The 23,777-nt window shown below is 44.8% G+C and overlaps 1 protein-coding gene across 4 annotated transcripts; it reads right to left on the bottom strand.

Annotated features, from left to right (window-relative positions):
* Positions 1-169: 169 nt before the first annotated feature.
* IP6K2 (inositol hexakisphosphate kinase 2) lies at positions 170-22,992 on the bottom strand. 4 transcript variants are annotated; one of them, XM_019632813.1, is made up of 7 exons: positions 21,358-21,437; positions 19,683-19,898; positions 7,847-8,177; positions 5,703-5,925; positions 4,745-4,920; positions 1,348-1,523; positions 170-943 (listed from the first exon to the last, which is right to left on the bottom strand). In XM_019632813.1, the coding sequence occupies exons 3-7, from the start codon at positions 8,046-8,048 to the stop codon at positions 443-445; spliced, it is 1,278 nt and encodes a 425-aa protein (XP_019488358.1). In that variant the 5' UTR covers positions 8,049-8,177; positions 19,683-19,898; positions 21,358-21,437; the 3' UTR covers positions 170-442. The 4 variants fall into 4 exon arrangements, with proteins under 4 accessions (XP_019488358.1, XP_019488371.1, XP_019488349.1 ...); XM_019632826.1 differs by lacking the exons at positions 19,683-19,898; positions 21,358-21,437 and adding an exon at positions 22,927-22,992; XM_019632804.1 differs by lacking the exon at positions 19,683-19,898 and having other exon boundaries at positions 21,358-21,474.
* Between the last annotated feature and the right edge of the window lie 785 nt (positions 22,993-23,777).

Raw genomic sequence — 23,777 nt, 5'->3', positions numbered from 1 at the left:
GTTAGGGATTGAGGACCAAGCAAAGAGGCTGTGGTGACTTTAAGGTCCATGGGGGGCGGGGCGGGTAATGGCAACGAGAATACTGCTGGGCCAGAGTGGTCATGACATGTGTGAGGCAGCTTCTGAAGGTTGGCTGCTGCTTCTGGCCAAGAAAAACAGCAGCACTGTGTACAATTAACAAAAAGATTTGTATTAGAACATTTACACTCAGGGAAGAAAGAGGTATCTGCATCATCAAATGTGGAATGTTGAAGAAACAGTTAAAATAAATAAAGACTCCAAGCATGGTTGGGGCTGGCTCAGGCTAGGACTCACAGGGGCCTCTCCGCACATCAGCTCCAGGCTGCAGAGGCCACCACCTGGCCATACTGGCCTCCTCCCCGATGCAGCACAGCTGTGCCTGGGACAGAGAGTCTCTCAAGTGCCAGTGCAGCCAGCAAGTTCACTCTCCACTTTCCTCACTTATCTCTGTGACAATGTCTATCAGGCTCTGGAGCCCGAAGATATAGCCAGCATCCTGGCCCTCGTGTACCACGCTGTCCTCGCCATAGAGCCTGCAGGTGGTATGCGCAAAGTCGATCATGCGCACGTCCACTGAGCTGGTGCCGATGGGCTTGAAGGCATAGGCACCAGCAGACTCGTCGGCTGACTCCTCTGACAGGTCCTCCAAGTCCTCAGCATCTGAGTCCAGGGCCACCTCAGGCCGCTCCTTGCCATCGTAGATCACTAGCAGGGAGCTTGAGTAGAAGCGGTAAGACTCCTGTCTCTCCAACACAGCCTTAAGCTCAGTCAGCTTCTTAAGCACAGGGCCAAGGAGCTCACGGCGCAGGTACCGCCCGTTGTGGAAGAACTGGAAAAGTGCTTCCTTAAAGCCTTGCACTGACAGCTTTCGTCCATGGTACTTGTTCATGAACATGAGCTGCCCACTGCCCGCCTGGTACACCTGTGGGAGGGAGACCAGCAGGTCAGGTGCTGACAGCCATGGATCAGATCGTTTAGCTTGCTGAGTATACCCAGTTACAGGAGACACTGTCGTCTCCAATCAACACCCACTAGGGATACAGCCAGCCCTCTGACTTGGGTTCTGTCCCCAGCACCTGTTCAGTGTATGGTTGGTGGAGATGACCTAACTTTTTCTTTTCTCTTCTTCCTGTCCAGTCTCTGGACTCAGCCAGCCAGGCCAGCCCCAAAGGGCATCACCCAGGCATGCTTTCTTTACTAGCCAAAAAGTGCCACATTCAGTCAACTCTGGCATCTTTTGAGAAAACAGGAACTATGCCAGGGTGGGGTAATGGCAGCTACTGGATGACCTAGCCAGCCTACGCCACGCACCAGCACCCCCCTCACCTGCATGCCACAGACGCGTACACCGATGACCGCAGATGTGCTCTGCTGGCATTTGCGGATCTGGTTAGCTGCCTTCTCTTCTGAAGCATCGTCACCATGCTGGCGTGTACCCATCTTGAGGTCCAGGACACAAGGTACCTCATAACGGGAAGTCAGGTTCTCCAGTAAAATAAATTCTGAATGGTTAAGGAAAATGCCCCTCCAAAGAGGAGGTGATGCCAAGTCCACAGAGGGCTCCATCAGTTCTGCCATCTCCCACATAGGGAGCCCAAAGCTGACTAGAGAAAGCTAAAAGGCACCTTCAATTCTTGTCAGGAAACTTGCCCAAGAACAGCCTGGGCTCCTCCAGCCTGGGAGAACACACACCATTTCCTGAACTCAGCAAGGTGTGGGACCATGTCCTAAATTATAAACAGAACATCAAGTAAGTGCAGTAAATCCTGTAGCCTTAAATATGAACTGGAAACATTAGTATGAATGCATAAAAAGTTTTCTTTTCAAAATAAATGTGCATTTCCCAGCTGTGTGCACTGAAAGGTCTAGAGACAATGACCAAACAGATGTATGAGCGCCCCTAACCCAGACTAGTGCTCCTAGAGCAGGGACTGGTGAACTGTAGCCCTCTGCTCATTTTCACTATTGTACAGCCTGTTAACTAGGAATGGGTCTTAAATATACACAAGTGGACACTTTGGTCAACGTTGCTTAAGCAGTAGTTCGCAGTAATCAGAAGTGTCTGGATGCTGATGGGAACCACTTTGAGCAGCTCTCGTAATTGCAGAAGTCAAACGTGACTTGTATTCATTTTTTATTATTGGTCTACAATATTGAGTATTACAATTTTAATATTTTCCTTTCTTAAAATGTGTATAAATTTTTTTAGCACCCTCTGTATATGTAAAAAAAATACTTCATGACAAATGAAAATTAAATGAAATTCAGGGGTGATTGGTTAGCTCAGTTGGTTAGCACGTGGTATTGCTAACACCAGGACTGCTGGTTCGATCCCCGCATGGGCCACCGTGAGCTGCGCCTTCCTAAAAAGAGTTGACTATGCCATTGTAGCATGAAAGCAACGTGTCACCAATGACTATGGCCAATAAAAATTCAAAAATGAATGAATGAATGAATGAAATTCAAATCTGTGACCATAGTTTTACTGGAATACAGCCATACTCCATTTATTATCTATGGCTTCTTTCGTGCTACAATGGCAGAGTTGTGACACAGAGTATGTGGCCTGCAAAGCCTAAAATATTTACTATTTGGCCCTTTACTAAAAAGGTTTGCAATCCCTGCCTTAGAAGAATGACTAAATTCGTATCTGTAGTGGAAAACATACACAACCCTGGACCATCTTTTCATACTGGAAAGTAAGATAGCTATCACTGTGATTGTGTCAAAGTGACCCAAGAGCTTATTTAAAAAGGCTCCCAAGTAGCTAAACATGAGACAATTTGAGCATCAATAAAGATAACTACAATGGACTAAAACATGTCAAATTTACGAATTCATAATGATGCTAAAAAACTCACTGGTCACCTCTGAAGGATGTTAAACCCATTCATTACTCCAAATACATACCTAGTAAATAAAGGAAAAATTTAACCTGCCTTTCCTATATAAACTATACCTCAGGATAAGCACATAGTTGATGAAGAAAAGTTTTTCTTTACAGGATTCCAGCTAATGAATGAATGACAAAATCAGAAAATCACTTAATAAAAAAATGGATCCAAGGCAATGATAATACACAAGAGAAAAGACAACACTGTGCTTCCTGATGGACAAGTACAAGACCATCTCCGGAGACTCCTGCCCCCATCCCACCCAAAATTGAACCTAAATCTGATCTAGACTGTAGATCAAATTATCAACTTAATGGAAACAGAGGAGACAGAGTAACATGTAAAAGATACCACAGGGATGTAATCAGTAAAATCCAGATGGTGGGAAACTCTAGAAGACCCAGTTTCTTTGGCAAGAAATTTCCAAGAAGAAAAAACAAGAAGGGTATTTTTAAAAGACTTAAAACATTTCAACCAAATGCTACATGTGAACCTCATCTGGATCCCCAAAGAAACTATCAATAAAAGCATATTTATGAGACAATTAAGAAAAGATGGACACAAACTAGATATTTCACAGTAAGGAATACTGTCCACTTTTTAAGGAGTAATAATGGTATTGTTTTAAAATATCCTTATCTGGGGCTGGCCGAGTGGTGCGTTGGTTAGGAGTTGGCTTGGGACGCCAGCTCTGAGCAGCAGGGCCCTGGTTCAGATCCCACATTAGGGTCAGTGACGTTGCGCCCTCTACAGCTAAGATGGTGAACAATAGCTCAACCTGGAGTTGGGCTGCCGTGAGTCGCCGGGAATGGCATAGGCTGCAGTGGGGCTGCAGTGGGCTGCTGTAAGCTACCATGTGTGGCTGGCAGCCAGCGTGAGCAGCCGGCAGCCGGTGTGAGCTGCCAAGAGCCGCTGTGAGCGGCCGTCCAATGGCCGGCGAGCGACTGCCTCACCCAGAAAGAGCGCAATGATTACAATACCAACATGGGCCAGTGAAGCGATGTCCTCCACAACTAGACTGAAGAACAAAAGAACAACAACTTGTCTGTTCCCCTTCCCTTGATTCCTCAGCTGTTCCCCTCCCCCAATTCCCCAATAAAAATCTTTAAAAAATAAAATAAAACATCCTTATCTTTTAGAGATGCATGCTGAGGTGTACACGGGTAGAAAGATATGCCCAAGACCTGCCTCAGAAATAGTTCAGTTACAGGGCGCTGGGGGTATAGGCAGAGTTGACACGAGACTGACAAGAATGGGTTAACTGCCGAGGCTGGGTGACTGGTACTTAAAGGCTAACATATTCTATTTTTAACGTTTAAATTTTTCCATAAAAAAAAGTTAAAACAAGCATAAATACAACACTCAGTTCTGAGGAATTATCCCCCATAAGATTAAAAAAAAAAAAGAAATCAATGATGCAGAGCTTAATGGGTAAAGGGGTGGGGGGGAAAGGACCCCATGCTTTCATGTCTGGTGAACCAGGATTGAAAGGTCAGTCCTCCTCCCCACCACCTGGCCCTGGACAGGTCAGTACTGTTTGGGGACTTCTGCAGGAGTTTGAAACTAGCCCCTTACACTCTAAAGCACCTCTGATGCAAGTTGGTCCCTCCACGAGAAGCCCCATAACCCCCAGGACCCATCAACCCCCTTCCCCTCCACCTGTACTCCCAGACCAGCCCTTGGCCCTGAGGGAAGTGATATCTGCCCATGGTTATCATACAGGGTGTCCAGGCGCAACCATGATAAAAAAATCCAACCCTTTTCTCCAAGCTCCAAGAGTCTCCTCACTTACCCTCCCCCACCAGACATGCCCAATGAACAAAGGATACTGTACTGGTTCCGGTGTTTTGCATTCTCCTTCATTCTTTGTAACTGTTGCTGGTGACACTTCATGCTCCAAGGGTTATAGTGTTTAAGCTGGGAACTTATATTCCCCTTTTTCTCTACACTGTAGTATAAGACTTCAGATTTCTTTAGCCACTCAAATTCTTCTTCTAACTTATGGCTATAAAGAGAGAAAGAGCCAATAAATCACAATGCCTTATCAAAATTCAGGGCCAAAGAAGCACAAAGGAACACACTAGAGTGATGGAAAGTTTGCTATCTTGATGTGGTGATTTCACTGTACACACATCAAACACTTCAAATGGGTACATTTTATTGTGTATGTATTATACCTGAAGAAAGTTAAATTTTTTAAAAAGGGGGCCAGCTCACTGTTTTTCTACAGTAAGGAGAACCTACGATGCAAGAAAGCCTCTGCCTCCACTCCCACTGCTCTAGGCGGCCTTCACTGCCCTCTAGATTCTTCTAGGCAGTACTGCCCCTGGCTTCCCTGACTCCGAATGCTAGAGGCTGGGAAAACCTGAATTGAAATTCCATGGGAATAAGATTATACATACTTCAATTTACATTTTTACAGCTCTGCTGAGTTTTGGGGATGCCCAGTGGACCATTTCGTCTACTACCTGAGCCAGATGGCTGTCTTGGTCATTGCTATAGCCCCAAGATGCAGTACAGGGCCTGGCACAGGGCAGTTGCAGAAGGCATGAATGACTGAAATTCTTTTACAGCTGCCACTGCAGTTATTTACCCAAAATGACATGATTTAATGCAGAGTCAATTAAAGAGGAGCTGGGCATGCCATGTGGGAAACTGGCCACTGAGTGACAAGGCACCTACTAAGTCCATCATATGAATCCTTAGGTCCAGGGAACTGGGCTGTAACTAAGATCCCCGACTGCTCCCCTCCCAGAGTCCAGGGTTCCCCTTTCAGTTTATACCCACCTCTTCATCTTCTCCTCTTTCCAGTGCTGCCGCACCCAGTCCTTGGAGGTCTTTTCCGTTTCTAGGACATGGTGTTTTTTGTTTGTCCACCTTAGGAGCTTAGTTTTTGGTTCACAGTCTGAACTGTCTACACTGTCCACAGTTCCATGGTCCCCTTTTAATGGATATGCTATTAAACATAAGTTCCTGTCTTCATCTTCTTCAAAGCGCACAGATACCACACCTGGAAGGGGGGGTGAGGAGCAGAGGGGACTTTTAATTCCACAGGAATAGAGAGAACTTTTAATTCCACATGTGTTATAAATAACGTGATTGTAACGTTTGTGTTTTTTCTTACCCTGTTCCTTAGTCTCTATGTTGCCAGAGGCCCCAAACTCATCTGCAAACCTAACAAATATCAAAACAGCTAGAAAAGATGACACCGTACAAGACAAGCGATTAGGGAGCAAACATGGCCGATTTTTCCTCTCTGATGCACTCAACAAGGCAAGAGCCAAAGAATTACAAGACACATTTTTCCATCATTGAAAATGTTTATTAATTTTTATGTAATTCTTCTAATCCTAAGAGAGACGTAAAAACATTTGCTCTTTATATCTTGTGGGAATTTTTAATGCTCTAAACAGAAACTCCAACGGCCTTGAGGCTCACTTTAAAGCAGAGCCTGAACACGGAGGGGAACACAGGTTTGCCTGAGGGGTAAGAAGCATCCAAGGGTATGGGGAGACTGGGTAAGCAAAACAAAATAAAGGAGCAAACAAAACAAACCACACAGCACAACAGACACCCTAGCAAAGGCTTTTTGCAGCACCCCCACACTGGTGGGTACCCCAAGCCTTTAGTCCTTCTTAAATGTTACTTTATTGGTCTTCGCAGTCTCATGTCACAAAAGAACAAAATGAACACAAGGCAAAGGGGGTAGGGCTGGGAGCACGGACGCATGGTGGCCTTGAAAGCGGCTCTCCCCCTCCAGTCTCTAGAACCTGCCTTGTGTAATTAGTCAGTCTTTGAGGGGGCTGTCAGGTGGCAGCATTTCAGCAGGTGCCGACGAGCGCCTTACAACCGACTGGCTGAACACCTTTCCTCCCAGACCTCTCTGGGCGGGGATCACTCAATTTGCTCAGTCCTTGCTGCCCGCCCGCTGCAGGGGAATGCGTGCTCAGAGAGAGACGACACTTCTGAGGTGGTCCCCGGCTCTGGGCGCAGAGGAGCCGGGGTGGGGAATTCAAGGGATCACACTTCCCTGTGGACACGGGGAAAGAACCAGGGGGAAAAGGGGGGCAGGGGCGGCCAGCTAACAAAGGGCCTTTGGCTTTGTCCTGGAAAAAACAACAGAGAAGGACCAAGTGAGGGCCCCCAACTCCCCCAACCCCACCACAACACACATGCATATTCAGAATACAGAGGCACCCAGTACATTCAGTCTTCAAAGAGCGTGTTTCAATAGTCCCAGAAGAACCTCAAGTGTTCATGAGTCTTTTGTGTAACTAGGCAATGCAAATTTTAAATTATTTTCCTTAATGGATTCCTCCTTGACCTACAAAGGATCCCGCCTCCCCAGGAAAGACCACACCATGCTGGTGGCTGCTGCTATCCCCCAAAATGCATTAAAAAAAGGAAGAGTCACCATATGTGAATCAAAGGGTTGCTGTTAACGTTGCAATTTTGGGGACATTCCGTAACAGCAATGGGCTTCAGCTAATCGGCACAGGCCTCCCACTCCTGCATTCCATCTGACTCAGCCCTACTTCCAAGCCTACCTAATCACCAGGGCTTCTGGTTTCCTGGAGGACAAAAAGCAGGCGTCAAGTATTCTGGGTAAAATCCTCCCCAAGTCTTCCCCCGCTGTCCCCCCATGGGGACTATGGGCTACTGTGATCAAGAGACACCTGAACATAAAACACAACTACGCTTCCACCAAAAATAAACTCAAAACAAATCCACAAAACAAAAGAGAATTGAGCAATCTTACCAGGGCTTGAAAACTGAGGGTGTGAGGTGCTGGGCTGAGGGCCAAGAGGAGGAGGAGGGAAAACAGTGCGTGGGAGGGGATGGGGGCTCCCGGGATGGCTGCCACGGAAGGCCGCGACGCCTCGCATGTCCTCGCCAGGCGCTGGCGACCCCTACAGCAGCTGGGGGCTCACCTTTGTACTGGGGAGTGAATTTGCGCATCTCAGCTGGGAGAGTCTCGTAGAACTGGTGCTCCCTCGGGACGAGGGGCTTGCACAGTGTCGTCTCGTTGAAGCGGAGCACACAGGAATGCCCCCCAACCTGGTGGACAAAGGGCTCCAGCAGGACGCCCTTGGTGCGGAGCTCCACGTCCATGGCCCTGAAAGCTGGGCTCATCCTCCAGGCGCAGGAGCCAGGGAGAGAGGGAGGCGGCAGGATCCAGCGGCCAGCGCGTCCTCCGCCTGCCGTCTATCTGTGTGTCCGCCTGTCTGGCTTCGGCTCCTCGATTGCGCGGGCTAGGACGCTCTGCCGGAAGCAAAGTGACAGGAGTTGGAAGCGGCCCGGGAACCGCCTTAGAGCGTTAGCCCTGCTCCTTCAGCAGAGACAGACTGAGCTCACACCGCCCGACCACATCGCCCATTCTGGCCCCGCCTCCTCCCGCAGAAACAAACAGCCAGAGCTCTCCCGGGGCGGGGCCGGATGCCCACAGGCAAGGGCTGGCTCCAGGTGCATCTGAACAGCCGGTGCCTTAGAAAGCCACTGAAGCCCGCAAAACGCGAAGCCGCTCCCAGGCAGTCAGTTTCCAACCTAATATTTGGATTAAATCTCAACATTTTTAAATAAAATCGTTAAATTTAAGGTAATTAATGCCTAAGTCTCTGTTTATTATACATATTTTTTAATAAACTTTATGTTTTAGAGCAGTTTTAGGTTCACAGCAAAATTAGGAGGAAGGTAGAGATTTCCCATATAACCCCTTGCCCCACACATGCACAGCCTCCCCCCATTATCAATATCCCCCAAGTGCAGTACATTAGTTACAATGATGATGAACCTACATCATCATAGTTTACATGAGGGTTTTCTCTTAGTCATTAATTATGTTTTTATAAAATGCACTTAAAGGGAAAACTGTTTACACACCATCCAGTAAGATTTACTTCCCCAGGGTGTCCACACACACCACCCCTGCCCAAATCCAAAGACAGGCCCCATTAACCTTATTAGCAATGGAGCTTGGGCCTAGCTTTAATGATTAACGTCTGTATCTAAAAACAACTGATCAAGGCTGGCTAACTCCCTCTAAAATGATACACAGTGTTCTAGGTCACTGACTATTTTTATCAGTTCTATCCTGATCGCCAAAAGCTGGGGCACACCTTTAAACCAAAGCTGCACTCCTGGGGCAATCACCAGGCTCAGCCACTCCGAGGTCCAGGGCCTTACACCGGACTTCCCATTCCCAAACACACTGGATCTCAGCAAAACATGCCTCTATGATCTGTTAACTGTTTCGGTGCATGTCAAGCTAGTTCTCTCTTTTCTGTCTATAACTTACAGACTACATAGTCACTACCAGCACTACATACAGGGCTTGGGCTACACTACAGTATCTGTATAGGGTTTCTTACTGGGAACTCCTCTGGTTCCCATGACTCCCACTGAGATAGATGGTGGTGGTGCGAATCGCCTGCTGGAGATGTGCCCACAGTCCTCTAAGGTGGGTAAAGCACCTATTATGTGCTAGGCTCATTACAGGAGTGCACCTCATTTGGTCCTCATGATACTTTCTAACAGGTAGACATTGCTCTCCCTGTTGCAAACAATGAAGCTGCGTCGGGGAAGTGAGGAAACTCATCTGGGGCAAGAGACAATAAGCCACAGCTCCCAAATGAACCTCAATCTGTTGGATGCCCCCACACAGCTGCCACTAGGGCCCAGGGTCTTTGGCTTTTCTGACTTAGTATAACAGTCCTACGTACACGGGACATTTATAGCTTGTTCTGTGAGAGTGCTTTCATCATGTATTTATAGTTCCTATTTATGAAACAGTCATGTGCCACTTGACAATGGGGGTACATTCTGAGAAATGCGTGTTTAGGTGATTTTGTCATTATGCAAACATAGTGTGTACTTATACAAACCTAGATGGCACAGCCTATTACACACCTAGGCTATATAGTATACAGCCTATTGCTCCTAGACTACAAGCCTGTACAGCAAGTAGTTACTGTACAAAACACAAGATTAAATCAAGCACAAGAGAAAATGATGCAATCAAGAGATGCAGTAAATATGAGACACATGAGGTTGCTGCTGGCGTGACATGGCACACTGTTTTACAGCAAACCTTTGTTTTTTTGTTAAGTAGAAAGAGTACACTCTAAAATAATGATAAAAAGTATAGTACACTAAATATATAAACCAGTGACATAGTCATTATCAAGTATTGTGTACTGTACATAATTGTATGTGCTATACTTTTATACTACTGGCAGTGCAGGTTTGTTTCCACCAGCATCACCACAAACATGTGAGTAATGTGTTGTGCTATAATGTTAACATAGCTACAAGTCAATGGGAATTTTTCAGCACCATTTTAATCTTATGGGACCACCATCATATATGTGGTCTGTTGCTGACTGAAACGTCATTATGCAGCGTATGACAGTAGGCCTCTTTTAAACAGTTTAAGCTGGTGTTAATTTCTTCCTTTCAGAGAGAGCTGACTGTGGGCCCCAACTGGACTCAAGGACTAAGAATCAGTAAGTTTCCCTATATACAAAAAGCAGAAAACGCAAGGTCCTGATTTCTCACCTGGTACTGCCTTGTCATCAGCAGAGAAGCCCTCAAGAGAGCATGTTCTGAGAAGAAACCCCTGACACAACAAAAGCAATCAGCTCTAATGAGTAATTCCAGCAATTCCAGACTTTCTCCAGAAGGTGGAGCTCTGAGATGCTTGGCTACACAAGCCCCTTCTCTAGGTCAATACAGACCAGTTCATACTCGTCTATTGAAAAGACCTCTTGAGTAAGAGCAATACCAAAGGAAAACTACTGACTCATGGTCGGCCAAGCACAAACCAGGCACCATAATTATAAAACTGTGAAGGCACAAGACATTCACGGGCCAGGCTTTAGAAGCATAATCCAAACCTTTTATAGGTGTAAAGCTGCTTTTGTTATCAGAGCAATGCTAACAGTGATACAAATCCCTTTCTAAACTCTGTTCAAGATTCCTCAAATGTATTCAGTTAAGTAGGAAAATCTCTCTCCAGGGGTCTTCTTACCCACCCTCACCTCCGATGACAAATCTGAAACAAACAAAAACCAGTCCTTCGTGACAGCTCTCTGGAGTACAGTTCATGGGTGTGGCTAGAGCCTGAAAGGCCCAGTTAGGGTCCCCATCTCCTCCCAGGTCCCCAGCGTGTTCATTAGCTGCTGGGTATGATGTGGCACCTTGCCACCCTCCCCTCAGCACCCAACTCTGGCAGTCCACAGGACATTGCTCCCCAGAGAAGAAGCATCATCTTGAGTAGAGAGGCAAGAAAAATAAGGCTCATTCCTGCTTGAGCCAAATCTGATGACCGAGGAAACTCCCAAATGTGAGGTGGAATCAGGGAGAGAACAGATTATCCTACAGTGAGATAGAGCCAGATTCTAGTCCCAGTTCTGCCCATCAATTACTTGGAGAAAGTCTCCAAGTCCTTGACTCCCTTTAAGACCTGTTTTCTGGTTTGTAAAACAGAAAGGAGAGGACTGAAGTAGGCAGTGGTAACCAGTAGTTAGTTTGCTTTAATCAAAAAGGAAAAACCAGTAAGTATCAATGTACTGCACATAATAAGGTGAGTCCTTTTTGATTTTTTTATTTCAGTTATGTTCCATCTCTCAATTTGAACATAAGTGTGGCTTCACTGTACAACATATTTCTCATGTTTGGGATTGCAGATAAAGAAGTGGGGCTTCTATTCCCTCCTTACAGGCCCTATCCCTGTGGGAAAATGAAGCATCCACTTCCCAAGAATTACACAGCAGATCCACTTCCTCTCTAGTAGCCTCAAAAGAAAAGCACCCAAAGCACCTGCTCTGTTTCTCCTGCTGCTCTCTCTGTTCCATAAGCGGTTTGAGCAGCAGGATCTTTTCATGGTTTTTAAACATCTGATAAGTCCAAGGCCCAGTTTCCCAGGAATCCTGGAGCCGTTATGGTTACTATGAATGGACCCCGTACCTAGGGAGACAGGGAATAACCATAAAACACAGGCTTCAGATTTAGTGCCTATTTTAGCTTTCTTTATTGCCTCACACATTTGTCCATGAAACTATGAACAGGTAAGGAACAGAACACGATTCATCCTAGGTTTTCCCCCACAGCCCATCCCCCTAAATCTATCAAACTGGTTTAAAGATCGGCTGGAAACAATACCTTAATATTCTTAACTTTTAAAATACTACAAATAAAACAGCAATGACTCATGAAAGCCCCTGGGCCCTTAGCTCACACATCTTGAATTTAGTTAATGAGGCTACAAAATGGGATCTGCTGGGGCCACTTACTCTGCCTCAAGAAAAGCCCCAGGTTCGGGTAGGCACAGGGGATGATGGTGTGAGGCACACTTGCCTGATGGTGGAAAAACAATCCTTACCACCCCGCACCTCCTCTCCGTGAGCCCCAGAGCCACTGCAGGGTATCTGATAGCACACATCCATACACACTCCATGACTCCACCACCAGGCCTGTCAGTCCCTGGAACTCTCAAACACCATTGGGAGAAATAGAAAGATACAAACACTTTGCAAAACAGTTCAGCAGTTTCTTATAAAGTTAAACACACACTTATATGACCCAGCAATCTTCATAGGTATTTACCTAAGAGAAATAAAAACAAATGTCCACACAAAGATTTGAACACGAATGTTCATAGCTGCACTACTCACAATAGCCAAAAGGGTGGAAACAGCCCAAATGTCCATCAAATAGGTGAATGAATAAACAAATTGTGGTATATCTGTATAATAGAATATTATTCAGGAAAAGGAATGTATTGATAGATGCAACAAAAAAGATTAATCACAAAAGCAGTATGTGAAAAAGTCAGTCACAAAAGACTATATACTGTATAATTCCATGTATATGAAATTCTAGAAAAAGCAAAACTATAGTAGCAGAAAGCAGATAAGCAGCTGCCCGAGGGCAGAGGGAGAATAGGATTGACTGCAAAGGGTCCCAAGAGAGCTTTTAGGGTAATGAAATGTTCTATGCTGTGACTCGGACAGTGATTATAAATTTGTCAAAAACTCATCAAATTATAGACTTAAAATTGATTAATCTTACTGTATACAAATTATATTCAATAAAAGGATTAAATTTTTATTTACACATTTTAGAATTTACAAAAATTTCATAATTATATATATTTTAATCAGAAAAGATTATATTTAAAAAGATCACCATAGCTGTATAATTGTTTCTACATGCAAATGCACTGGCTGAGTTTACCTTCCCATCCATTCTAAATGGGCTCATTTGCCTCACATGAGCATCCCGAGTCACTCGTACCAAGGTCAGCCTGAGTCGCCATCTCGGTCCAAGCAAGGGCTTCTTTCTTTCTGTGAAGGTACCCCCTTGACAGCTATGTTTTCCCTCATAAATCCATGAAATCTGCTGCTAACCCTAAAGCCATCTAGTCATTTTGAATAATTTTTATCAGGGTATTAATACTAGCAGACTTCTACCAGTTGCATGGTTATTTTTTTGAAGTCTTGTAAAGCCAAAGCATCCTTTACACACAAACAAGCAGAACAAAAGCATAAAGGGCCAATAGGCCTGTCTGTAAAACACCCACCCAACGGAAAGAAAAATCAACATCAAATCTGCTCCAATAATATGGCTTCCTAGTTAGTTCTCCCACATGCCGGCAAACACCTACCTCAGGGCCTTTACACTTGCCATTCCCTCGGCTTGGTATACTCTTCCCTAGATATCCCCCTTGGATCACTCTTACCTCTTTCAGCTCTTTATGCAAATATCACCTGTTTAATGAGATCTTTCTCATCCACCCCACCTAAAATAGCCACACCTCCCCACCCACACTCCCATATACAACCCCGCTTTCTTTTCTCCTTTGCACTTACCACCATTTAATATACAGTATATTTTCTTATTTCCCATCTCATCCACCCTGCCTCCACCACAAAACAAAGTCCATAAAGTCAGAGCAGGCACCCTACAGAATACACCTCAAATCACTCCTGCACCATGAACACCTGCTGCACACAGGTCAAGAGAACTCAAAGGTACCCACAGCAATTATCCAAAACCGCACCAATCATAGAGTTGAGTACAATTATGAAAACGAGGCATGTCACTCACTTGACAAAATGCATTCTGAGCACTGACTGGTACTTATTTTGCACTTATAATCTCCCACCTTTATCAAGTCTGCATTAACTGGGGAGAATAAATTGAAGGACTCTGCACCTGATCACTCGTCTGAGAACTGCTGGTGTGGAAATATTTCATGTAAACAAAGCCTAAGCTCTTAATGTAATGACAACCAATCTCTTGGAAAAGCCTCTCTTGCAGAAACCAAACAAAAAAAGAATGTTCACTGAAGAATAAACTTTAAAAATATAACTATAAGAAGATTAAAATGTTATTATAGTTTAAAACAAATGTACTACCTAGAATTCTAAAATTCTGTGTTGGTATTGAGTTAACATCCCAAAGACCCAAGGTTTTCGGGTTGCTAAATTACCACTGAAAGATAAGTATCCCCATTTTTGCAGGCAAAGCAAAGAAAGGACATGGGTTGGTGCTCAGCACATGCTGAAGGCTTCTTCAGCAATGCTGGTGGGTACGCCATCCAGCTTTAAATGAGGTATCTCAGTGAGTCAATGCAGAAGGAAAATCATCCTCTCCATGACCAGGCTTCCAGGAAAGCTGGGCAACAAATGAGGCACAATCCCTGGTGACAAAATGAATATACAAAAAGGAGTTTTAGCAAAATAAAGTCAGGACGGAAGAGAAAAGCTGTCAATGTTTGCCTCGTGGGAGGCACTAAAGATAGTGGCTGACCAGACCGACCCATCTGGGTAGATGGCATCAAGCTATCATCAATCTCAGGAAAACTCCCACCACTGCTCCGTAAAAATCAAGTCCTGGCAGGACATCTCTTAGCCTCCATCATGAACGCACTCACCTCCACCACGTCCATAACAGGAGAGTGTACGATGGACTATAAAATCGGATACTATAAGGGCCAGCCAAATGGCTCAGTTGGTTAAGAGCTCGCTCAAGAGTTTGAGCTCTGAGCAACAGCGGTTCGATGCCCAGCCCGAGCTGAGTTGCCGCTGAGCTGCCAACAGGTGGCAGGATGGCTCAGCTAAAAAAAAAATCAGATACTATAAAATGTGTATCAATTTTATATTTTAAACAATTTCAGAAAATGCTTATGATATGCTCTTTAAGTGAAAGAAGCAAGACACAAATTGTGTCATCTACATTATCCAAGTGAACTATGTCCAAGACTTAGAGAAAAAGACTGGCAAAAAGTACCAGCAATGCCACTGAATTGTACACTTAAAAATGGCTAAAATTGTAAATTTTATGTTATGTATAGTTTACCATACACACACAAAAAACTAAAAACAAACGTACAAGCTATTCACAGGGGTCATGGCTGCCCGTCCCCTTCCAAGGCCCCATTGCCACTGCATAAAAAGCCTCCAATGTCTTAAAGTCTTACAACTCATGTGTGAAAGAAACTTGACACAGGTTTCCCAGATTTGACAACAATCCTAAAAATTTACATGACATATGGTGAGTCGTAAAGCTGAAAGAAACTTTTCTAAGTTGTCAATAATAGAAAGCAGATGGGGAACAACCACCTTAGAGTGACTGTGTGACCTTTCTATAGAAAAATTATGACATTGGTGTCATAGAAAGAGGAAGTTAAAATGCTGCCCTAAAATGTAGGGAAAAAAGTATTGTAGTATTTGTTTGCTTTTTGAAATGTATAACTTTTAGCGATTTCTTTTTTCAATTTAAAACGTTCCCTTTCCTACCTAACTATTTTCATAATTGTAAATTATTTCATTGATAGATGGCATTTATAATTATATAATTACAAATTATGTATTTACAAAAATTATATATTTATATTATATAAACTTCAAGCACCACAAAACCTAGATTTGCCTATACTAAGTGGTAAGGTGGTCATTCCCATCTCTTCAGTTTTCCACATGTTCCAAACTTCTTGAAATGTTCTCAAACTTGAAGCATATGTTAACTTTATTATTAGGAGGATGTTAGGGGAAAAAAATAAAAGACTTCTCTGAGACTGAAATGGCAAACCCAGATGGCTGCTCAGCTCTTGAAGATTTTGAACTCATACACACACACACACACACACACACACACACACACACACACACACACAAATGATCCAACCCACACTGTGTGCTCCGAGCTCCGCTCCAGGATGGAGAACCTAGGAGATGGACCACGTGTAAACAAGTTAGGATAACAACACCAACACACCATGTCCCTAAGGTGTGTACAAGACGCTGAAAGGTTAGAGAAGTGACCAACTCCTCAACCTTCAATGACAATGGGATACAACCATGCCAGAGAAGAGAGCTACCATTTAGCGAGAATTCCTTCACTCTCACAACAGCCCTCTGGAGAAGACACTATGATTACCTCCCTTACAGAAGGGTACACTGAGGCCTCATCATGAAAAACAACAGGTACCTGAGATGAAGGAGTCATTGCCAAGTATGGTGGAATCAGTCCTAACCTCAAAGGAGCTGCAGCCTGGCTGGCTGGCTGGCTGGGTCACCACTATGCCACAGCAGGTGCTGGTTCTGCCAAGGCAGCAGTGCCAGAAAGACAAGACACAGAAGCCCTCCGTCGACTTGACACAGGTGCCTGCGGTCCAATGCTAATCGTTCATTTTCTCCCTCAGGTATGTAAGTGGAACTATTTCATGAAGGTCATAGTAATGCAGATCCTTCCCCCAATGCTGAGGGACAAATAAAACAGCAGATTCTGTTCCAAATATGTGAACAAGCTTTTCCATAAAGAAAACAGCAGCCTCGCAGATGTTTCTTCTCTCTAGAGGAGCATGACCACATTGCCCTCTCTCTGCCTCATCAGACCAGATTTTTGGAATGACAGACTAAAGGGCCCCAAGACGGAGGGAGGGCAGGGAGGAGGAGCTTTCAGCCTTCCCAGAAATACGTTCATCAGTTATAGGGCTAGAACTACAGTTTTAGCAATTTAAAAGCTTTTTCTAGCTAAAACTGTGTCACTACTCCCTTAAGGAAACCTAAATTATTAATTCTAAGGTATCACGTGTCCTCTTTATGAGAATATCAATTTTTTTAAATAAATAAATGTATTCCATACACATATCAAGAATTTTCAGACCCATTTTCAGTCTCCTTTCCTGGTACAGCCTACGACACCCACCACCTTGTAGGAAACATACACAACAGGAACATGCAGAAGTGACCCTTCTCAGACTATGGCCGAAACGGCTCTGAGGTCTAGATCCAAGGGGGACATTCCTACTTTGAGTCAACGGCTCTCTCATTGCCAACAATGAACAATCCCTTAGCTTCAGGCAAGATTATATGCTCCCTGCCTGTGGTCAGTGTTTACCTCTGTTCATCTCTCAGCCAGTTCCCAAACGAGATGACACATGAACTCATCCTCTTAAATAAAGGGTGCCCAAAATGTTTCAGTCCTCATGGACAAGCACAGAATCCAGACAGCCCTAACCAGTCCAGGCCAGCACTGACCCCTAGAGTGCTGCACCTGCTCATGGAGGAACCAAGGTGTGCCCTGCATTGCACTAAATCCTGTGCCCAGGGGGCACAATTTCCTCTGGGTCCACAACACCTCACTCAGGTAAACACTCCCCTCAAAGGCCTACAAAACATCACAGGCTCAAAACACCAATCTGGTAGCTTTCATCACCCAACCACTCCGAGTACAGTCAGTGTTCTTCTCCAACTAACCAGGAAAAGAACAAGCTACGGGAGTGAGAAAATTCCTGACACTGTACAAGTCACAGCATTATGTTTAACACAAGTCCATCTGCTAATGATCCCAAGTCCTGAAATTTCTTTCCAAAGTAAGGCATAGCAAAATATAAGAAAATTTCTTTGGAGAAATCAAGTTCAACTACACCCATAGTTTTGAAGCAAATCATACACTGATCCCTTCAGATTCACCTGGCTTATGAAGATAGTGACTTCAATCAAGAGCACATTTGAGGATTGGGAGGGAAGGTCAGTGGGGCACTTCCACTTTGTGACATCTTACCACTCTATTCCTGCTTTGGCTCTATACAAGGAGCCTATATTTTCAAAGTAAAAACATTGAGAGCAAGATAAATCATTCCTGGGAGAGAGGCAGCCTGCCCCTTCCTATCCCAGCCCTCACCTGCCCCAGATCTGCTGGAAACACCCATTAGTTTTTGGAGGCCCAGAGTCTGTCAGCTGCTAACTGGCACTCCTGCAAGGTCTACCCTTCCAAATGCTCGAGGACTCTGCATTTTGGGCTTATAGTCCTCATCCAGGGTAGATGCAGCATACCAGTCGACTTGTAAGGTTCTCAAGCATATGACACTGGGAAGGTGGATATTTTGTCCATGAGCTCAGAGAGCTATGAAAATACTGTGTTGAGGTAGAGACACTTAAATATGAGGGGATGGTCAAGCACTCAAGGAACGTTCAGCTGATAGTAGGGAACAGTGACATTGAAGCGTGAGTGAATCTAACTTGAAAACAGATTTGGGAATACCTACGAAGACAGGAGGCGCCCCAAGACTAATGTGCAAAGAAAGAAGAGCACTGGGTCAAAGCCCCCATACTGCGAATTGCCTATGAGCAGAGGGTGCAATGTCAGTGTGAGAGGAGGAGGTCAATAAAGAAACAAGGAGGCAGAACTTCTTCACCTTCTGGAGGCCAAGGGTGGCTCTCCTTCCAGTTTCACATGAAAAATCTAGGGCTCATACCCTCTGGACCATATGACACAGAGGGAAGAGGAAGATCATACACTGTGTGGCCCTTTAGGTCCCTGACAGCCCTCAAGAGTTCAGTTTGGGGCTCATTTTTGAATGAGCTTTGGCAGTTCCTTCACAACTTTTTCACTGAAAAGATATATAGGCATGACCCCTGTCAAACTCAGCCATCAGAGTCAAAAGGTTTTAAGCACCAAAGCTAGTATATGGGAAACTCTACAGGACAAATGACAGTTGCTTCAACAGATAAATTATAAATACAGAGTGGGCATATATAAATTTAAGAAACAAAAGAGACAATTAATCAAATGCAATGTGTGGACTTTATCTGGATCCCAATTTGAACAAACCAACTGTAAAAAAATTATGAACATTTTTTATTTGAACATCACTTTTTTTTAAATTAAGGAATTATCATTGTTTTTCAGGTGGAATAATGGTATTATAGATACCATGGGTAACCCCTTGTCTCTTAGAGATACTCAATGAAATACTTATGATAAAATACATTTGGGGGATAAGCTTCCTAAAAAATTCAGCTTTTTTTTAAGTGGGCGGAGGAAGGCAGAATGTAGAAGCAACAAGATTGGCTAGGAGCTGAAAACTGTGGAATCTGGTGATGGGTGACAGACCCAAACCAACTGTGCATCATCTTGGGAGACTGTCTTTTCCTTCAAACTCTGAAGTGGCCTCTAAATTCAATTTTTGGTGAAAAGGGCCTTTCATTGCCATTGGAATATACTGCAAAATGCTAGTACTATTAATTGTCACTCTTAGTACTCAGTATGCAAATATGAAGAAATAGAATTTATTTAAAAAACAAAAACATGCTTTAAAATGTAGTCACATGAGGGTAATCAACTGCTTACTTTCTACTATGCAAAAATATGTTCAATTTGTTTAAGGTGATTATCTCACTAGGTAAAATAACTTCACTTAAAGGGAAAATCCTTCCCCAGTGCATCCCCTTTATGAGCCAAACAATGGAAAATTTTCACCTCAGCAAGCTGGTCTCAGAGGCTCTCAGGCTCGTCCTGGTTGCCTAGATACCAGTGACATCTCTGGTGCTCAGAGAAGGCTCTGGTACCTTTCTGCAAGGGAGACTGGCTAAGGTTCATCAGTCAGCCTTGTTTCTTCCTCACACATTCCACTGTTCAGACAGATACAGGGCTGGTATACAGGTATACAGTGCACTGGTCTGTCACCTTCGAAGCCTTGAAGCACAAAAGAAATCTATTACATTTGCTAAACTGGTTTTTACAATCATATCAACTCCAATCCCTGTTCTCATCCACTTTGATTTCTAACAAACCCTGTGAATTCTATTCTAAAATCACCAAGCAGGTAAACCAAATGGAGTAACAGTAACAATTCAAATGACTTTTTCTCAAAAAAAAAAAAAAAGTTACTAAGCGATCAACTGGTTTATTATGTCAAATATGATAGTGTTCATTTTTCCCAGTTTCTAATTACGATAGTGGCTAAAGTTAGAACAATAACAACACCACCCTGAAACTTCTCTTTAAATACTTAACAGCAGGTTACAGGGTGCAATTATACAAACTCCACAGCAGCAACCAATGTAAATAAGCATCTTAGTTCACTGAAAATGTTACCCTGCTAAAGATGCAAATATAGCAAATAATTTAAATACTAGAATTTATCGAAATTACTGTAATCATGGTGCTTTATAAAAACTATCATAAAACTGGTTATCTGCAACATTTCTTGTTACCACTTTTCAACAGTTCAGTACTTTTTCTTAAAATTATTCTTCCAGATGACTTTTATTCATGTTCAATGTACATTTTGCCACCAAAATGTTTCATTCCAAGCAGTAACTAGTTCTATTTCCCCTGGCATTTAAGAGCACTAGATTTTACTGGTTTCTACATTTTATTTTCACAAAATTTGGATTCATTTTTCTGCTAGTGCAGCTTTTTCTTAATATATGAGAATAAAATCGTAAAATGAAACATCACTAGGATGCAGAAGACACAGTCTGTAATCAAATGTGAAAGAAACGAAAGCTCCACCCATAGCGAAGTTATCACTATAAAGAAGGCGTCCTCTGATCCATTTTAAGACTTTTTTGGATAATAAGGTTAGGTGTGGAGATTTCCTCACCCAGATACCAGCTGACAGGCCCAATTGCCATTCAACACTCAAAATGGCTGCACATCTGCCAGCCTCAGGTAACAGTACCTGAGGCGCTGGGTTGACTCCTTCACCCCAATCACTCAAGGAGAATCCCCTCAATAATCGGGGAGATCGTGGACGTCAATGTACCAGGGAGACAATGACCCGGGGGAATCTTTCCTCCCTAAAGACCCGAGGAGACTTCCTCAATGACCGGGGGAAATCCTGCACCCCCCAAATATCCAGTAGACCCCCTTCAATGACCAGGGAAGAGTCTGCCCCTCAAAACCAGGATAGATCTTCTCTCCTAATAACCTGAAGAAATAACGTTTCTCTCAAATGACCCGGGGAAATCCGGCCCCACAAAGACCCTGGGAGATCTTCCCTCCCCGCCAGACTAGCCGGAGCCCCCCTCCCCAAATAACCTGGGGATACCCCTAATAACCAGCGACCTCGCCCCACAAAAGCCCAAAGCAACAATCTCTTAAAACTCCCAGAGTGGCGGAGCCACAGCCACGGAAAAGCTGGCTTTACCTGCGGCCTCAGCCCTGTCCCGCGGCGTTTCCGTCCTATTGTTTCTCTCCCATCAAGATGGCGGCAGCCGCATCGGGCCCCGCCCCCCGCGCCTCGCTCCCGGGGACCCTCGCTATTGGCTCACACCGGGAGCCCCGCTCGTGGATTGGGCAGCCTGAAAAGTGCTGTTGCTAGGGCTCTGGGATTCTCTGCAGCAGCTTCCGGGAGGGGCGGGGCATGGGGCGGGGCCAGAGAGCGGGGCGGAGCCTTGCCTCCCCCCGAGGGAGGGTGGCCAAGGAGGTCTGAAGAGTGATGGGCGGACAGATGGGCTTCGGGCTGATGGCTGCAATGTGGGATGCCTGGGGGATGGATGAATCCACCGACCGTACCATTTTTCCCCAAGTCTGAGGGGTTTCCCAAGATGTGGTACTCTCAGTGCTAATAATTGAGTCAGTTAGCAGCAAGCTGGGGAGCTGGTCACCCTAGCAGATGGATGGACATAGAACTGGATGTGGATGGATGGAAAGATGGACTGAAGACGGTGGATAAAGGAGTGTATATCTGTACAGGTGGACAGATAACTGGATAAAGATAGGTGAACAAATGACTAAATACAGAGGGGTGGACAGAAAAATGGTTGTAGAGTTTTTTGTGACTAGTGGATGACCCAATGCCTGACCCAAGTCCCACCAAGCTCCATACTGCAGGGCTTGTCTGAGGTTCATTTGTCCTGGGCCCTGTGTTGGCCAGTAGGGCTCCCACCTGAATGAACGTCAGTGTAGCTGGAAAAGGCAAGGGAAGAGGCAGGCGCTACTGAGAATGGGCAGAGCCTCCCACCTGATCTCTGCTCTTTCTGTAAAGGAGGTATATGTTGCAGCCCTGTTTGCTGGGGGTTCCCAAAGATGTGAATGCAAGCATATACGTGAATTCAACCAATATTTGCATTCAATACTTCATTCAACAAGTATTTATTGAGCATGTATGCTCTGTGCTGGAAATATAGCGGTTAACAAAAACAGGTTTAAAAAAAAAAAAAAGAAGCCATCCCTTATGGGGGTGGAGGGGAAACACTTCCTGTGACCGGCTGATCTCTCCTCTCTTGGAAGCACCTTCTCTGTGTGGCTTCCAGGATTCCATGCCCTCCTGGTTTCCTCTGACCTCACTGGTTCCTCCTCTTTGCCTCTTCTCTCTCCATCTACACTATTTGCCTCACAATCTTATCCACGTTCACAGCTTCAAATTCCACCTACATGTCAATTACTCCCAAATGTGTATGTCCAGTCCAGACCCTTCCTGAGTGCCAGGTCAATGTCCTGCTGTGGACTAGGCATCTGCACTATGACTTCCACTTGGCATCTCTAACTCAATTTGTCCCACCCTAGCTCTGGTTCATCCCTCAAACCCACTCCACCCCACATTTCACAGCTCAAGTCATAGCAGCTTAGTCCTTCCTGTTGCTCAGGCTAAACGCCTTGGAGTACCTCTTGACTACTTACATTCAATGCCCCCAGGAAGCCTGTTGCTTTTTTGCATCGTCTACCCAGAATGAGACCAGGGCAATGGCCTCCACCCAGTCCAAGCCACCATCACCTGTCTCCAGGGCAATGTCACAGCCAACTCCCAGTCTCCTGCTGCTGCCTTTGCCATCTTCAGTCTGTTCTCCACACATCATCCTGTGAATGCATAAATCAGAACCCCTCATGCCCTGCTCAGAACCCTGCAGTAGCACCTCCCCAAAGAAAAGCCAGGGCTGGCGTGGGCCCCATGGTTCCTCATTATCTCCCTGACTACATCTCCTCTGTTTGCCTCCAGCCCCACTGCTCAGCCTCCCAGAGTTACTCACATATCACACCCATGCACTCTTCTGGCTCAGGGACTGCGCTTCAGTTGTTCTCTGTACCTGGAATGCACTTTCCACAGATTTCCACAGGACTGCACCCCAATGCCTTCAGAGCCCCTCATTTCAGACTGGCATCTGTACCTTTTGGCCCCCAGCACTCAGGATCCCCCTGATTCCCTGACTTCTACTTTTTTCCATAGCTGTTACCACCTCCTCACACACTTATTTATGTAGGTATTTATTATCCTTATACAGAATTGCCTGGCTTCCTCCACTAGAACAAGAGCTCTAGGAGGTGAAAATCTTTGTATTGTTCATGGATACGTCAAACACCAAGTAAGTTCCAGAAATACCTGTTGACTAACTGAATAAAACAAATGCCATGTGGTGTTAAGTGATAAGTGCTGTGAAAAAAAATTAAAATGGGGCAGCAGGAGATTGGGCAGGGTGAGAGTGCCCCAGATCAAGGCTAGCCTTGGGTCAGGCCCAAAAGGCCCTCCACCCAGTATGATTGCTAGGAGGCCCAGCCCAGCTCTTGCTCCTGTTCCTCACGTGGCTTCAGGACCTGCAGTAGGTGCTGTAAACACAGAAAAAAAGCCTA

Source organism: Hipposideros armiger, unplaced genomic scaffold (genome assembly GCF_001890085.2).
Source record: "Hipposideros armiger isolate ML-2016 unplaced genomic scaffold, ASM189008v1 scaffold_18, whole genome shotgun sequence".
Lineage (NCBI taxonomy): Eukaryota > Metazoa > Chordata > Mammalia > Chiroptera > Hipposideridae > Hipposideros > Hipposideros armiger.
This window is presented reverse-complemented; position numbering and strand designations above follow the sequence as displayed.

Coding starts and splice junctions, on each gene's coding strand:
- IP6K2 (XM_019632826.1), bottom strand. CDS start 8,048: ATGAGCCCAGCTTTCAGGGCCATGGACGTGGAGCTCCGCACCAAGGGC. Junction 4,921..5,702: donor AAAGAGGAGAAGATGAAGAG/GTGGGTATAAAC, acceptor CTCTCTTTATAG/CCATAAGTTAGAAGAAGAAT. Junction 1,524..4,744: donor AAAACACCGGAACCAGTACA/GTATCCTTTGTT, acceptor TTAACCATTCAG/AATTTATTTTACTGGAGAAC.